We start from the raw sequence: 18,177 nt of genomic DNA on the forward strand, positions 1-18,177 counted from the left end.
AACAATCACAACTACAAACTTGGTATTGGTAAAAATGATCACGTGGCCACTGATCAAAGCTCTATACACTCATGTCGCCTCCATTTTCTTGTCGTCTGCGCATACTGTATATCTCGTGCAAGTGGATGAGATCGATTGTTCATAGAGTGAAAGGAAAACGTAAAACGTATTCTCAGGAAGAAAGAGAATCAGCATATTCCTCAAAATGTTGAACTATTACATTTATACAGTAGCTTATTTACATTTTTATGGATTGAATCACTTAAATTATCTTTTTTAGATTCCGAAAAAAATATAGAATTATATATATTACCAAATGTTGATTGGAATACAAATAAAGTTATTCTTAAAAAAATATACTGATATTCTGATTTGGTAAAATGTGTGAGAGACTAGAAGGGGAAGCAGCTGAGTTAAGAAGGAAATGACGAGTTTAACGCTACAAAGTGTCAAAGGAACACATTTTATTGGGGACGCACTCAAATGAGCACCTGTTGGTTCCGGGGAGTCACTACGTTGAAAACGTTTCAACATCGTTCATTTCTGATTCCTAATTTTTGACTTTTGTTTTCCTCTTCAGCCCCAGAATGAGAGTGTCGTTCATCGTGTTCTCGGCCCAAGCAAAGGTCCTGCTGCCTCTGACTGGAGACAGGTAATGAAACTCTGGAATAACACTCAACTGTGAAATAATACATGGTCTAAATATGACAATTCTGTCTACTTTTGTTTTAATATATGTTTGTTTTTTATCAGCAACAGTTGTGAGATGACATAAATGTGTCGGCTGTTACAGATTTTGCTGTACCGTTTGAACCCTTGTAGCTCTCCCATCTAAAGTCTCTAATGTTGTAAATCAATGATCAGGACTGTTTTGTAGCAGTATTGGAAATATACAAAATGTTTGCATCATTGTGATAAAGTAACTTAATTGATCAGGTAGTTAACTAGATTAGCCCCAAAACGACATTCCTGTGTAGTTGCTTGATACATTAACAGCTTTTTAACTGATAAAGGAAACTGATATAAAGTTTTTTTTTTTCCTTATTGCCCTGTCCTACCACTTGCTATTATTGTATCTCTCAAATCCCCTTAATTTACTTCTAAAACCAACAAAAAGGATACAAATGAATTTTGTGTCAAAAATCTTCACAATTATAAATAACAAAAATACTAGAAGGGCAGCAGATATTGTTTCTTAGTAAGTTTGACAAACTAAAAATGTGTACAATAGTATTAAATAGTATTAAAAACATTAAACTGATGGTTAGATTTTGCTCATTAGATAAATTGCTGTGAATTATAATAAATTGTGGTCTCACATATAAGTATGCGCTTATATAATAATATCATCAGCTAATAATATAATTTTATATTATTATTATAATATTTTACAGACTTTGTGTTATACTATATATTTGACCTTACTGTAGTTACATACTATGAAAGTGTTTAGTTGATTTGGGTTTAAAATGAACTTGAACATGTTTGCGTGGTGACATTAGGTTGAAGTTGGAGGTTTAATTCCCACCGGGCCTCTAAATGCCAAACTGGATAAACAGCTTCTATTTTCACCTTTTATTACCGGAACAACTTGTTAAAGTCTCTTTTCCAGCTCGACCATCACCACAAGTTTCCACCACAGCATGCTACAGTACAGCTGCTTTTACATGAAACCTTCACCTGCAGTGTGGAAACAATACTTGTAATTCTGATATGATTTCATATATTTTCTATTTGTTTTAAGGTACGAGATAGAGGAGGGTCTGAAGCGCTTGCGGGAGGTGAAACCAGCAGGTGAAACCTACATGCACGAGGGAATAAAAGCGGTGAGTTTTATAACCAATTAGCTTTTTTTTTTTTTTTTACAAATATAGAAAACGACTGAGATGTGATGAAATGTTTTGGTGTCATTTGCACCTGCAGGCCTCAACTCAGATACGGGCCCAAACCACCAAGTCGTCCAGCATCATCCTGGCTTTGACGGACGGGAAACTTGACGTTTACATTCACGAGCTCACAATAAAAGAGGTGAGATTATTATATCCTCAAACAGTAATCTAACTGCAAATACAAATTACATTTTCCTTAATATTTAAAATATATATTTTTTAAATATATGTTTATTATTTTTGAGAACATAGCAGAAAAAACATCCCATTTTTTAAAATGTATTTAATTAGTGACATATTTATTAATTTTTGAATGTTTTGGTGCCTGGACATCCTGCATGGGTACATCTTTTTCTTTTCTTTACATCATCTACACATTTGTTTGATGTGCAGGCTGAGGAGGCGAGGAAATACGGCGCCCGTGTTTACTGTGTGGGTATCAAGGACTTCGACGAGCAGCAGGTAAGAAAAGCTTCCGTCTTAATCTGCGGCAGTAAAAACACCGGTGACGTCTGTCTCTGAATGTATGCTGAACGATTACATTTCATAGCGAGAGACACGTTGCCGTGTTGGAAGAGTGTCAAGAAAGGTAAACACGTGTAATGCGAGTGCCATTATTACCTGTATGGAAAATCCACGTCTTAAAGTGATATCAATAAAGCGGCATAATCCACTTTTCAGATGTTCATCGGCATGTTTCAGTATGCTCCAAATAGCTCCCAGCCAGGACAGGAAGTATCTCTATATTTAGAGATTTCTTCAGGATAAAGTCTGAATTTAGTTTAGTTCCTGGTTTCCTGTTAGCTACAGTGATTAGTGGTTGCTTTTATTTATTTATTTGTAATACTTTTTTGCTGTGTAGTGTCTCCAGCATGGGAACCTGGTTATGTTTTAAAATAGGGGAACAAACTTGGAAAGATATATAATTGTATTTAGGGATGCACCGATACCGATACCAGTATCGGTTATCGGATATCAGGATACAACGGCACCGATACCACTTTACAGCAGCGCAACGTTAACCTCTCATCACCATCTTCCGGGTCCTCACGCTCCACCTCCCCGACGGTGCGGGCGAGATGGGCCGGTAGTGCGCCCGAACCCGCGGGCCGGGATCCCACCTCAGCCGGCGCGCGCCGGCCCTCACTTTCATTGCGCTACGGGGTTTTGCTTGCACCCTCTTACTCGTGCGTGCGTTAGACTCATTGGTCCGTGTTTCAAGACGTGTCGGGTGGGTTGCAGACATCGCCGCAGACCCCTGGCGCCTTTTACGTGGGCTGCGGCATTGGGAGCAGGGGGCCCCATCACAGTGCGGCGAGGTCTGGGTGTGGAGCGCTGTAAAGCTGCGGCCGCGAGCCACCTTCGCCCCAAGCCTTTCCAAGCCGACCTAGAGCTGGGCGCGATACACCGCCTCGTATGCGGGACTCCCCAGCCTGCCGTGTGTCGCTCAAACCCTCCAGCTGGCTGTTAACGAAGGTCTTTAGGCACAGAGAAGTACTCGTATCGGTACTCGGTATCGGCGAATACCCAAATGTAAGTACTTGTACTCGTACTCGGTCTGAAAAAAAGTGATATCGGTGCATCCCTACTTCAATCAGATAATTATTTTACAAATTTCCTGATAAAAATCCCAATATTGTCTCCAGCGTGGGCACCTAGTTATTTTTTTAAAATGGGGCAGCAAACTTGGAAAGATATACAGTACATTATATAATTAGCGGGGAGGTCTTCACTCAGAAAAAGAAATTGCAATTTAAAACAAATTTCTTGCATTTTTACACCACCTAACTTCTTGGATCAACCCTCCACTACATCCCAAATAATCAAATCAAAAGGGCTAATGCAAAATATTAATAGTGCACGTTACACTTATAAGAGATGACTCTTTGATTGGATCCTTTGCGAACGTCCCACCTCCACAGCCGAATCCTGTCCGATCAGCGAGCTAACGTTGACTCTGCTTAAAAACTGTTTGATAAGTTGATTTTTTAAAAAGACAATGCTAGACTATAATTGTGCTCCTCCTAATTGAATAATGGGTATGCATTTGTTCCACTTGCTCCGTTGCTACGGCACATCTATGGTCTCCAGTACTCACTAAGAGTGTAGGTCCTTGTTTTGTATATTATTTAGACATGGACAGGCCAGCATTGTCATGTTATCAAGAATCTGTTAAACTCTGATGTGTAATTATTAAAGCGTACTGTGAACATTTACATAGTGAGCCGTTTTAAGTAGAAACTCTTGATTAAAGGCATCACCATTGATTCATTGTTGGCTGTTAAATCCGTTATTTGCCCATCTCACTGTTCACACGAAGGATGTCAGACAGTCTGAGCTGCAGTCTGAATCGTTTCCTCCTTGTGTCACTGATGTCTGTAGTTTCACTGTCTCTCTTCCAACATGGTGGCCTGTCCCTTGTAACCATTGGTAACCATCCTGTGATGAGCTCTTATTAAGTCAAAAACAAAGGCAATATTGCTCCCAGTTTGTGTTGCAGTGATTTTTTTTTTTTTTGTATGGTTGAGCAAAGTGTTTGCCACAGTCATGCCATCTGCTATGTCTCCTCCTGCCCATGATATGAAAGGAAAGACAGTGCTCAGTCATAAGGAGGAAAAGAGAAAAAGAAGAAAGCAGCGTTAAATCAGCAGTACTTGTTGTTTACTCCACTCTTTCATGATTCCGACAGCTCGCTGATATTGCGGACACTAAGGACCAAGTGTTTCCTGTCAAAGATGGCTTCCACGCACTCAAAGGCATCGTCAATTCTGTAAGTTCGCCTACTTTCTGTTGGTGTTGGCGTTGGTTTGTGTGAGTCTGTGTGTGTGTGCTGTTGGACTGGTTTCAGTCAGCTCAGGTTTGAGGTTGATGCATGAGATCAATAAGCAGAATTTAAAACTTATGCACAAACTTGGTAATCATTTAAATGTTTTTTCTTTATTTTAGCATAATTGAAGGTGGTAACTGTGCAGATTGTTGGTTAATTTGGCGATCAGGTGGGTAGATGGGCAAATAAATAGTTCCCCGCCTTTGCTTCATTGAAGTTTGTCACAAATTAAAGCAAGACCTCAGTGAACTTCCTGCTACGCTGCATGGAAAACGTCTGTGGAAATAACTGCTCGTTGTGTCCTCAGTTTGTAGACGGAGAAGGAAATATCTTCGCCATTTTAGCAAATTAAGACGCTGCAATGGGAGCAGCTTGACAGTTAGTCACTGTCCATATGACATCTTCTTCACAGTGTTTTTATTGTGTTGAGTGTCAAAACTCACAGTTCAGCAGCAGCAGCGGCTTCAATACATTTAATGCTTATATTTTAGATGAAAACTTCAGAATAAAAGCTAGCGTAACGCATCAAACCCATCTTGTATAAAAAATAAAATAAAAATAAAGAATAAATAAATAAAAGACTTGATATATAAATTAATTTGCTTTTATAATAATACATAATAATATTTTTTATTATTATTATTATTATTATTATCAATTCCCCTATTGATCTACTCTTCTACTTAATTTTCCCTTTTATTTATTTATTTATTTATATTAACTATTAAATTCAGCATTTATTTTTTATTTATTTGTGATTTATTTTAATGTATTTATTCATTATTAAATGTATTTATTTATTTAATTATATTAACTAATACATTTTAATTATTTTTATTTTAAATGTATTTTTTAAATGTATTAATTAATTATTAAATTAATTAATTATTTTATTTATTTATTTATTAATGCATTATTTTTCCTTTGCATTTCAAACAAAGCGTGTCATTGGATAAACTAGTGCGCTAGCAATGCTAGCTAATTTTTATTTTTCCAGAATCGTGCCCGGTGACAGTCAAAATTGCATAGTGAAATGGAGGCTTATCTAAATGTATATTATAAAACATCAAATTGGTGGTGGTGTGGGAGCGGGTCCTCTGGCCTTCCTCGGTTCCGTCCTCCAGTGTAATGCTGTAATCACTGAATAGCTGTCAGAGCATAAGAGTCCCTTAAACAGTGTTTATATGAAGTTTCCCTCCTCGTCCGCTGCCAGACAATTAGTGATAGTTTCCATTTGCTGCAGCTTTTAGCCTAAACGCTGTCAGCCAAGGCGGGGGTTTTGTATGGCAACATTTTGAACATGAATGTGAGCCCGGAGCCCGGCGGAGCTCAACTGACCTGAGCTGGACTCGCATCTGTGTGAGAGCCGACAAGGCCGGCAGTGTTTAGGAAAAGAGGCAGAACTCGAAGACGAAGCTGTCAGACATGCAGCTGGAGCGACGCGGAGCCAAAGGGCGTGTCCTGTTTCTGTTGTGGGATTCAAAGTACAACAACTATGATTGATTATGTTGCTCTGAACAGGACTGTCGAAGGAGGGTCTTCTGTTCTCTCAGTCTGTTGTGTGACGACGCCTCGGTGCAGAAAATAATGTGCAGACTATACACTTGAAATCTCTTCTCCTCTCCTCTAAAACATGGCATGAAATATCTTTTATTCTAACAATTGCATGACCCCCAAATGTCACCTAGCGTGCTCTAAACTAAGTCTAGGTGATGCATCTTTCATATATTTTGCAGCAAAATGATAAAAAAGTTATTTAAAAAATACAACCATGATTCATTCAAAACAGGTGTAATAGTTGGATCATTATAAAGCATGAGTAACCACGACTAGCACCCAGAAAAAGGCAAAAGGAAAAAAATGACCTAGATTATTATCATCTCTAAGGAGCATGCGAATCCAGCTTGTAATAATTAACATTCAAATAAAAGGGTTGATTTCATTATTTATAATTAGAAGAAAATATGCTTCTAATCTGTTTGGTGCTGAGCTAAGACAATCTTTTATTATTTATTATAAGAGCATGCACACACAAGGTCGTCCTTCCCATTAAAGTCATATTTTTCTGAATGTTTTAAAGCCTGTACGAGCTCATCAGTCCTGCAGAGGCTCTGAGCACAGTGACGCTTCCAGCATCCGAATGGAGCATTCTTCTCTGATTAGTAATACTGGATTCCTGACTAGTTGGCCTCCTCACTCCTCTGTTGGATTTCGAGGATTTGAGATCATCTGTGTAGCCTTTTGCTGCAGGATCCACCCCGGTCTCTTTGACCGGCATGACAAAACTCACAGAAAGAGCTCGCTGAAGTTTCTGCACCCTTTGTTAGGTCATTTATTTATTTTTTAGTCTGTGCCACACTGGACCTTTGTTGTCTGAGCTGGGAACCTTTTGGGAAAAACCCCAGATTGCAAAGTAGCCACATCGTTATTGTTAACATCCTTTTAGCAACCTGCACCGTATCGCCGATTTCAACATTGTTGTGACGCATTCCTGTTAAATAATGTGTGACAGAAAAACCCTCACCAACTTTTCCACCCGAATTATTTCCACTCAATGACTAAACCAGCCTCATCCTTTCAGAAACCCCACCAGTTACGGCGCTGGCTGAGATATTCGGATGACTTTGAGTATTTGGACGACTGCCTCCGTTTTCCCCCTGCAGCCTGTAAATAGTGTTTGTCACCAGATCCCAGAGAAATGAAGAGCTGCTGTTTGAGTTCAACCAAACTGAGGCCTCTAATCTCAGCGTTCAGAGCTTATAGTTTAATATCTCCAAAACACTGAGGTCTTCTAACCCTGTACAGGAACTTACCCAAAACTCTTTAAAAAAGTAATATATTTATTTTTGTAGGAGTGGGAAAAAATTGATTCACCTTTGTATCATGATTTTTTAAATAGATTTTTTTAATGCCAGAATCGATATATTTGCTTCATTTGAGTCTATGTGGAGGTAGAAGGAAGTTAGCGTTTTTATTGTTGTAGTCTGAGTAACGTGACGTCACATCCATTCCGTATCCGTCAACCAAAACAAACCACAGCGAGCCAAAACAAGAAAGGAGAAAACGTTGGAGGGTCTGTGTGGATACGACCTGCACCCTCACATGTTAAATCCAGCGTGGTAAACACTACACATCCAGTAAAGGATGGAAACACTTTGGGTTTCACACATTGACAGGAAAAGCAGAGCTAGACATCACGGCTTAAGCTGCATGCTAACTCCGTCACGGACAGGAAACGTTATCGTATCGCGGTAACGTGCGGTCGAGCCGGCCGTCGCGCTCATCTCCGTGGTCAAATGGGCCGACGCTACGACTGTAGAGCACCCATATACTGACATTTATGTTAAATGCATTCAAACGGCCCCGATGGAGCTGACCATGGATGGATAAAGAGAACAGAGCTGACGGGAGAGCTAAAGACCACCTTGGAGAAGTTAGAGGAAGTAGACACGTGTGACTATGTCTGGTTTTCAAAATAAGGTGTTAACAAAGGGAACTGTATATACAAAATACATATATGGAAATAAGATTGATTGGATTATATTCACCAGAAGTATAAAACATTAAATGTCCCTTATGAACTCAAAAGCAAATACCACTAATTTGTGAGGGAAATGCTTTTATTCTTTGATTCTTTTGGGTTGCTGGAATTTTTGTTTAAATAATTCCCGACAAAGTCTGATGTATTTGACTTCAGGACATGAAAATCAAACATTTTTACTGTATTAATTTAGATATTTTCCAAAGTAAAAGTCCTTAGAAGTGTATGATTCAACTTTTCCCCAAGGTCTAGTGTTAAAAAAGTTAACAAAAATTGCAATAAATCGTAATATTGAATTGCAATACATATCGAATCATCGTGATAGTATCGAATTGGGAGAATATGTGAATCATCCCAACCCTAGATATTTTGTTATATTTAAGAGTAAATGCAGAGCAGAACTTCTCACATTTCTACCCTTAATGGGAAAACAATGTCATTCCTCATCACTTTAAGCTTACGCAGGCAAACAGTCAATTTTTTTTTTTTTCCTTTTTTCTCGGGCACTGCCAAGGAAGTAATTAGACGGGGAAAATAGTGGCTCAGAGGAACAGCAGCAGATCCTTTTCCTCCCAGCTGTCATCTACAACCCTCTCCCCTTTTAACGGTTCCATATCAAACCATCATAGTTAATAAGGCCGCTGTAAACACTTCCCTCTTCCTCTCCTCAGATTGAAGTTTCGCCCAACATCAAATGAAAGGTTCAAGTGTCCTATATTGCAGTTAATATGCTTCTTTTTACTGACTGTGTACTGGGATTTGCATAGTTTGTCCTTTGTTGATTTATTGAATCACAGCGGATAGTGCGGCTCTATGACAGTGGGCTCACACGGGCCTCTTTATATGATAATGCAGGATCCCGGAGGTTTTTAATAGAACTGAGGAATGTAATAGTCTTGCATAATTTTCCCATAAAGGCTGACACAGCTGCCGTTTCTCCCTCCCTGTTCTCCTCGCCGCTGATATTCAGCGCCCTCCTTTAGCCGCCAGGCCCCGATCAGGAGTGAGACATTTCTCAGGTGTTGCACCCTAATCTGTTTTCTAAACTTGACAGAGCCGATAACGGCCTGGACTTGATGTATTTATTCTCGGCCCTCGAGCGATAATGTACCCATTTCATTTTTTTTTTTTTTTTTTCTCGTCCTCCAGATATTAAAGCGATCGTGCACAGAGATCCTGAGTGTGGAGCCCTCCAGTGTCTGTGTGAACCGTGAGTGGATCCTCCTGCTGCAGTCAGATACTGTCGGCTCTTTCTCTGCAGGAATCCTGCTTTTTCTGTCTTCCTTACTGAACTTATGGCATCTTTGGAAACATGTAACACTGTCAAGCAGTGGTGAGGTAGCAAGTCTTCTTAGAGATGAGTAGTAGATCAATCATGTAGGGCATCAGGGGACACTTAAACTCCCCACAGAACCTCAGAACATTTAGATTCTTTCAGATTTCTCAGATCTTGCAACTTGACACGCCAAACCCGTTAGGGGGTCGATCCACCTAAATCAGTGGTTCCAAACCTTTTTGACTTGTGCTCCTTAAAAATCAAGCAATGTCTATTTGTGACCCTTCATCATTGTTTATTGTACACTAAAAACATATTGTCCTTCTCAGAGGAGACCTAAAAAATCCATTGGTACCAACCATGTCATACTAGCATGGCCATTTTCAAAGGGGTCTCTTGACCTCTGACCTCAAGATATGTGAATGTAAAAGGGTTCTATGGTTACCCGCGAGTCTCCCCTTTACAGACATGCCCACTTTATGATCATCACATGCAGTTTGGGGGCAAGTCATAGTCAAGTCAGCACACTGACACACTGACATATGCCATGTTATGATTTGAGCATATTGTTTTATGCTAAATGCAGTACCTGTGAGGGTTTCTGGACAATATCTGTCATTGTTTTGTGTTTTTAATTGATTTACAATAATAAATATATACATACATTTGCATAAAGCAGCATATTTGTCCACTCCCATGTTGATTAGAGTATTCAATATTGACAAATCTCCCTTTAAGGTACATTTTGAACAGATAAAAAATGTGCGATTAATTTGCGATTAATCATGATTAACTATGGACAATAATGCGATTAATCGTGATAAAATATTTGAATCCATTGACAGCCCTACTCTCCATACATACAGTATACTATACGTAGGTTCCTCCTCTCAGTCTTATCTCCCGTTTGTTTCCATCCCTCAGAGTCCTTCGACATCGTCCTCAGAGGGAACGGCTTCGCTATCGGCCGCAGCAACGAAGGCGTCGTCTGCAGCTTCATAGTCGACCAGCAGACCTTCAGTAAGTGGTGGGAATCACTAGCAGTGACCGTAGCACACTTTGCATTCAGTTGGTCTAAATCTACAGCAGAGTCTCTTCTTAACCACACGGGGCTCCTTTAGGCTGAATTCATTCAGCTTTCCTCTGATATTCTCTAATCACTATGAACAGCAAACAAGCCAAATGTGGAGTCACATAATAATTCCTGTCTGGCCCTCGCTGATATGTTTCTCTAAATCGCTATCTCAAAGCACGCACAAATTAAAATAGTCAAACTGGAAATAGTGGGTGTTGTTATGACAATAAATAAACCATAAATCTTACATCAGGCTGGGCCAGCTCGAGCACGGAGGACAACAAAAGACAGTAAGAAAAAAACTGGTTGGTATTTATGGAGATGCCTAAATTTAGTGAAAACCCAGAATGCCACTCTGTAGCTGTAATGTGTCTTTGTAAAAGCAGGAGGTTTGTTAATGCAATAATGAAGCATTTACATTTTATACAATATCTCTGTTCAACACTGCTGTCACTTTATCAGATATGAGCTGACGTTTGACTGGATGAGTAAACTACCCCGTGTGAGCTGGATTCAGACCTGAAGTTCAAGTTTTCTACAGATGTTTGTGTCTATAAAGCTTCATCTTTTTCACCAAAACAGAGCCACGTCGTGCCTCGCATTAGTTACCCAGCTGATCGTCACTCAGAGCCCACAGTTTGCCTTCAGCCATGATGTCTACAGTCACTGAGTAAAAGGATTCCTTGTTATTAAATGATCAAACAACAGAGTCAACAGTGCGGTTTGAATGTCACGCATTATCGATAAATCTGCGAGGACTCATGTGGATTTTTCTTCTGCAGAACTGAAGACTTTCAGAAGGGGATTACCCATGATTCATAGTGTCCTAATATTAGAAATAGAGAAGGGGAAGTTTACATGCTCACAGCAGCAAGCACTGTGACTATGTCGGCATCATCATCCGTCCAGATAGCTTCTAGTTTCACAAAGTGCTGTCCTATTAATTATATGTAAAATATTTGGAACTCCTTTTTGACTCTTGCTGATCATGTGATGTCCGTTAAAGTGTCTAAGGGTTCAGAGCTGAGGGCCTTAACTGTGTTCACATTTACATTTTTATCAATCAATCTATCCATTTTATTAGTAAAGCACATTTCATACACAGGTAAACTGAATGTGCTTTACAGTAAAACATAAAAAACATTTAAACAGATGAGATAGAAACACATACCAGGCAGCTAAATGTAAATGTCTCCCTAACGTTTTTTTTTAGCTCCATATAATGTTATCAACTCAAGGTCCACTTGAGTGGACGCCATCTTTAATGGTGTGCACAGTTTTCAATCATTAGTTGCGCTTAAAATGGTCAGCGCAGCAAATTTGAACTCTGTCCGCGCAGCGCACCACAAACATCGGTGCAGGAATATCGTCAGGAACAAAACACACAAAAACATCAACTATGTTTAATGTTTTCAAACAGGAAAAATCAATAACTATCAAAATCACCGCATTAAAAACTCAAGACAACTCACTGTTGCCGGTTGTCATAGTAACACACTTTTCAGGAGCTCAGCAGTCAGAGAAGCAGCTCTCTGAGCCCATCAGCTATCGGTCTGATGACGATAAGCCTCTGGGGGTAAAGGGGTTTTATTTCTGGGCCCAAGACTTCCCTTTCTGTGTGCTGCTCATTGTTTACAGTCCGATTAGCAACTTGAGATGTGAGACTGGAGTTGGAGTTGAGAGATGACGTGTACGACCAGATTGTTTCAGTAGCCAGTTTACAAGCCCATAAAAAGCTAAATCACCGTCAGCCGATAGCCGGTGGGTTCCCAGATTGCATTTCAGCTAATGCGTTCTGCCTCTTTTGCTCTCCACACGGACTGTTTACCATCATTCAACACCTCGCCCTGCTGTGCTGTGATTGGCTAGAACGCATTGTGTCAACATGAAGAAGCTATGCTTGAGATGATCCTAGGTAGGAATTGAAGAGCAACTGTTGGATGCTTTGGAGACATGACTAATCAAAAAATGCACAATTTTATTTATATGAAAAGGGAAAATATTACTGTATACATTAAAAGGTGCAGTCATTGTGCTCTCTCTCCCTGTGTCACAGCTACCCGGTCCAGCGTGGCTCACGGCTCCTAACACTTTAAATCTGGAGTTTAAATAGATAGAGCACGGCAGGTATACACAGTTACAATAACTGTACACCACTTTGTGGTTTATAAAAGGAACTATTCCACCGCGGAGAGACCCAGATCCGGCCTCGCTGCTCCGGCGGGAGGTGGAGAGCTCTGCGCCCGGCAGCAGTCTCACTGCTTCCACAGCAAGAGAAAAAAACATCCAATCACAAGGGTGCATTGAGGCAATGCTTACTAGCCAGTCACAACCCAGTAGGGCGGGACTAGGCGGAACAAAATAATGCGCATTCAATCAAATCCTGCTTGAACGTGATTGGTCAATACTACTCGGACTACACTATGGAAACCAGAATGCTTCGGATACCAAAATCTTGTCCCGTTGCCTAAAGATTCTATATATGAATGCAGAATCTGTTTATAGAGAATATAGAGAAGTGGTGACCGTCAGAGCGGTGACACGGTAAACAGAACTCAAAGAGTCAACACAGTCTGACAGGACTGGATCTGAGCTGACCAACAAAACTCAAATCCCACTGAACACAACTATCGGCTTAACGGACTGCTTGTTGAAGACCGATATTCATCATCACTCATATATGAGTGATCTGTCTCTCTCATCCCTGCTAGACATGCAAACAAGACCAGTCAGACCTGCAGGTTGTTCTGTCCACATCTTCTTATTGAACGTTATGAGTTGATGGTGTTCAAAGGAAGGACGAAGCTAAAACAAACCCCTGTCCCCCCCAACATATCTGTTATCTCCTAGCAGCTCCATATCTATACGATCAGAACAGAAGAAAGGAGGCTATGTAGGTCACTGTGCTCCTTATTTTGAGCTCGCAGTCTGTTCTGTCGAGAAATCCTTTTTCAGGAAGCAAACGGGATTTGGCACCGAGAGCCAATCTTTTCAAGCTTCTCATTTGGCCGTGGGATCTGTGGGATCGACGACTGCCAATGACAACACTTCCCTCCTTGACAAGTTATTTTTGATTTTCAACATTTCAACTTGACTAAAAAACACTTGAGCATATTTTTTTTTTTCCTCCCTTTTTTAAAAAAGAACTCCATCCGACTCAGGAAGTGGCCATTAGCAGATGTCTTCCTGTTAGTCCTTTCTCAGTTTAGGCTGTCTCACATTCGCCCACTTGGGGCTATTTATTCCCTTATTGGCTTTTGCATGTGTTCAGCCCAGACCTTTCTAACAGTGGGGGCACCTTATAATTATGGACAGGCATCATGGCGACTATGGAACACACACAGCGCATATGTGGAACAGATGCTACCGTCTTCTCCATCACCGAACCAGTCGCAGCTCCGAGCTGACGAGCGGGAAAAAAAATATCAATAATCTGAACGACCTCCGTCGCTGGAGACGGTTCAGGCCTCCGTCAACCTGACGAACACAGTCTGTCATCTTTCTCTCTCTTTTTTATCCGTCATGCAACTCCCAGCGATAGAAATATCAAACATATGACACAATGTATTAATAAGACTTTCCTGACTGCATCATAATTAAGTTTAAAGTAAAATAAGTTTACAATATAAGGTCATAATAACTGTGGTTTTATTTCATATAAAGGATATTTAGGGTTTAAATATTTCAAAATTCGTAATACTAACCCCTGACGCCCCCGTAGGGCTGCAACTAAAGATTATTTTCATTATCTATTAATCTACTGATTATTTTCTAGATGAATCGATTAATCGTTTGTTCTAATAAAATGTTAGAAAATAGAGAAAAATGTCCATCCCAGTTTCTCAAAGTCCGAGGTGATGTCTTTAAATGTCTCGTTTTTAGTTGTAGTTTCACTTTAATATGATATAAAACCAAGAAAAGCAGGAAATCTACATATCTGAGAGGTTGAAAACAACATTTTCTGCCACCTCTGCATGAAAATGTAATTTTGTACGTGGGTTAGCACGAATACACATATACATATACATGTGCCTGGAAGTGACCTTACATGTGAAGGCGGACGCATGCGTGGGCTTATGTAAATGATATTGCTATATTTCAATTCAATTCAATTCAATATGCTTTATTGGCATGACTGTCAGGTGAACAATATTGCCAAAGCGTCAATTCAATAATAAGAAATAAAAAGAACAAAATAAAAACAAAAACATATATATACAATTCATTAAGCAAATTACATTATATAGATATTTAAAAAGAACATGAAAATGGTAGAAAATAATACAGACGTCATGCTATATCTCTACACCCTTTTTCTTTTTTTTATTATTAACTTATTTTTTAATATTTCCCTTTTTTTCACTGTCTCTCTCTTTGTATTATTATTATTATTATTATTATTATTATTATTATTAATAATCTTTTTCTTATTTTCAATTTTTTTTATTTCAATTTTGAATGCTGATGTTTTCTCTTGTGTACTTATTGTGTTTGTTTCTAAGCTCAATTACTTAAAAATTGGTTTATAAACTATTGTAATTAAGAACTATAAATTGCATACAAAAAAACAACCTCGAAAAAAATAAAGTATATAAAAAAGTATTTTTAACGATTAATAAATTATCACGATGTTGGCGAGTATTTTTCTGTCATTCAACTAAAACTAAAGTTTTATAGCTCACATAATGTTATGAAAATTAAGTTTTCATTTCATTTTGAAAATTGTTTACAGGTTTAATGCTGTTGTAGTTTACATTTCCTGATGCAGAGCTCATTGAGAACAAATTCTGACACGCTGTCTTGTCTTCTGTTTTGTGTTTTTTTACAGCTCAAAAGCCGAGCATTGTGCGTAATGACTATCTGCTTTGTCCTGCACCGAAGCTCTATGAAGTGGGACAGTAAGTAACCAGTTGGATTTCTGTTTCTGTTGCTTGTTAGTGCTGCATATGGTGACTTTTAATTAAATATTATCACTGTCAGATATCATGTGGTCGACTGCTGATGGGGTGCAGATCTCTCCATCACCACAGACACAGGAACAAAACTCAGGGTTAACATATAATGCAGTTTTATTTTATCAGATTTTATTTATTAAGAATAAAGACACACATTTGTAATTTTTCTTTTTTCTAAATATTGCTATTAAGTGGGTATAAACGGTAGTGAAATTTCTATAAAGTAAGTTTGATACAAACTAATAAATGGATGGAAATATGCAAAATATCGGTGGAAAATATAGCAATATTCTCATGAAGTAAGTTTTCCAAAATAACTGATATGTAGTTTATATGAGGGCATCGTTTCTGTAGATGTATTTAAGTTTTGATTTTGGCACGTGGACAACAGGAAATGTGTGATATTTTAATGACTACTCAAATAGGACCGTCTAAATAGATTTGTTTTGATTTTTATTTCATCTTCAACCAGATAAAACTAATTGAGATAAAATACATTTTATAATGGTGACCTGGCCAAGAAGGCAGCAAAGTTACACGTCAAGCACACTTCGATTTCATACACACAATAAAATACAAAACAATACATTACAATAATAAGTTTTCCTATAAATCGTTATATTGTTATGGATAAGTGAAGAAAAGAAAAGCAGTATTGTGTCGTGTAAATGTCTGGACATTGTCAGTTTTTCAGCTGCACCTAGAAATCAAGAAGCTTATCTCGGCGGAGTGAATCATGTCTTTCTTCTTCTTAAAATAAAACCACACACACACACACACACACAGATACTTCCTCTCGTACTTTACCATCATCAGGACTCTTTCACAACTATTTAATTTCCACTTTTTCTTCAGGCGTGTTGTTATTTTTGTGTTCAGCTTTAAATTTGTTTTCCTGTTTAAATCGCACGCATCGTTTATATTTAGATAAGACGTTTCAATCCTTTCGGTTCTTCTTGTTCTTACGTGCACAGTTTTTTTCTTTATTCTTTTTGTGCAAATAACCAGCTCCTAAACCTATAGATTAGCTGTATGTTAAAACAGTAGACGTAGGGATGAAGAGTTTGGTGTAGCGTGGAGACGCAGTAAACATTGTAGATGGAGCGCGACGGAAAGAAAACATCCCATACGTATATATACAACCCCCAAAGATTTAAGTGAAAACAGTGTAAATATGCATTTATTCCTGGCTGCACAGCTATTGTTTGATTTTTAACGTCATCTCTTATAATCCCAAACCATAACAGATGATCGCTAAGGCGTTCTAGACGGAACAACAGATTTTAATGTCCTCGATGACTCCAATCCAATCAAAAATGTATGATTATGAGTGCCGCTGGCTCCTGGAGGCCTTTGGGCTCTAAAACAGATTATGTATCATACTGTACGACGACGGCGATGCTGTAACTACTCCCCAATCAACTTGAACCTCACCTCACATAATCCTCTCATTTCAACGTCCAAAACTGCTCATGATAACATGTTTTTCTGCCAGATGCCGACCGGCGGTGCCGAAACAGGAACATGAGTTTTTGAAGGGAAATAAAACACGATGTGTTTTCATGTTTTCACTTCTATTTGTTTCTTTGCTCGTGAGCAGATTAGCTAAACCTTCTTCAAATACAGTTTTTAATACACAAGTGAAATAATGGCTTGAACAACAACAGACATTTGAACACTGAATAAGTTCATCCACTATATACACAACATCCACTCTCACACAGAGAAACACTCTTCTGCACCTGTATGTCGATGCACACACAGTCCTGTGCAGTGCATATTGTGAATACAGCATTTGAACTCTCACACAATCAATCTGTTCAGTTGTTTTAACCCGATATTCAAAAGTCTAACCGGTGACCACGACTGCAAATTAGCTTCAGCTACACGTTCTTTATACACGTTTTACACATCTACCTGTATTGTCCCTGTTAAATAAACAGATAGGATACAGAAATGGGAAGTTAGGCCTCGAGCAAATTAAGGGGGAGACACTCCAGGTGGATACGTTCAAATTTTTAATTCATAGATATCATCATGAAACTTCCCCAGTTGATTACTGATATTGAGGCAATTATTATTTGTATTACAAGTTTTCTAAAATGTTATGTTTAGATATGCAAATGAGGCAGAATCTTTATTAAATATGAGCTAATTTGCATCCATTTCCAGAATAGAAATGTGAACATTGGATAAAGCCCGGTTAAAAATTCTTGTTTCATTTTGTCGACATATTAGAGTTACATTATGGATATCTCTTTGTATCGCTTCAGAAATCAGAAAATACTGTCATCAGCCAATAAATAATTTTTTTCTGTGTTTTTAGGAATAACAAATTATATAAATCTGCACAAACCATCAAAATATAGAGAGAAATGAAACAGGAAAGTTTGGTGTATTTCTGGCTCAGAGTGAGAGAATAGAGATAACTAGACTTTTGCAAAAATGTTTGCATTTTTTTTTTTTTCAATAGTCTGAAAGAAGATGTTATGGAAGCAAAATAGCAATCTCAAAATAGACCAATATCAATGTTTTTACCTCCCCTTAATAGATATTTAGTTTTTGGTTTAGATCTGGGAGTTAAAAAACTTAAAAAATAAAAACATTACAAGAA

General features: G+C 38.5%; 1 protein-coding gene across 1 annotated transcript in view; it reads left to right on the forward strand.

Annotated features, from left to right (window-relative positions):
- Positions 1–18,177, forward strand: part of antxr2a (ANTXR cell adhesion molecule 2a) — a 103,414-nt gene that overhangs the window by 12,211 nt on the left and 73,026 nt on the right. The window contains exons 3-10 of the mRNA XM_074639455.1: positions 581–652; positions 1,745–1,826; positions 1,924–2,028; positions 2,283–2,351; positions 4,579–4,659; positions 9,407–9,467; positions 10,458–10,553; positions 15,437–15,506. Of these exons, the coding sequence (XP_074495556.1) occupies positions 581–652; positions 1,745–1,826; positions 1,924–2,028; positions 2,283–2,351; positions 4,579–4,659; positions 9,407–9,467; positions 10,458–10,553; positions 15,437–15,506 (636 nt within the window). The remainder of the gene's footprint in view (positions 1–580; positions 653–1,744; positions 1,827–1,923; positions 2,029–2,282; positions 2,352–4,578; positions 4,660–9,406; positions 9,468–10,457; positions 10,554–15,436; positions 15,507–18,177) is intronic.

Source organism: Sebastes fasciatus, chromosome 6, assembly GCF_043250625.1.
Source record: "Sebastes fasciatus isolate fSebFas1 chromosome 6, fSebFas1.pri, whole genome shotgun sequence".
In the NCBI taxonomy this organism is placed as follows: domain Eukaryota; kingdom Metazoa; phylum Chordata; class Actinopteri; order Perciformes; family Sebastidae; genus Sebastes; species Sebastes fasciatus.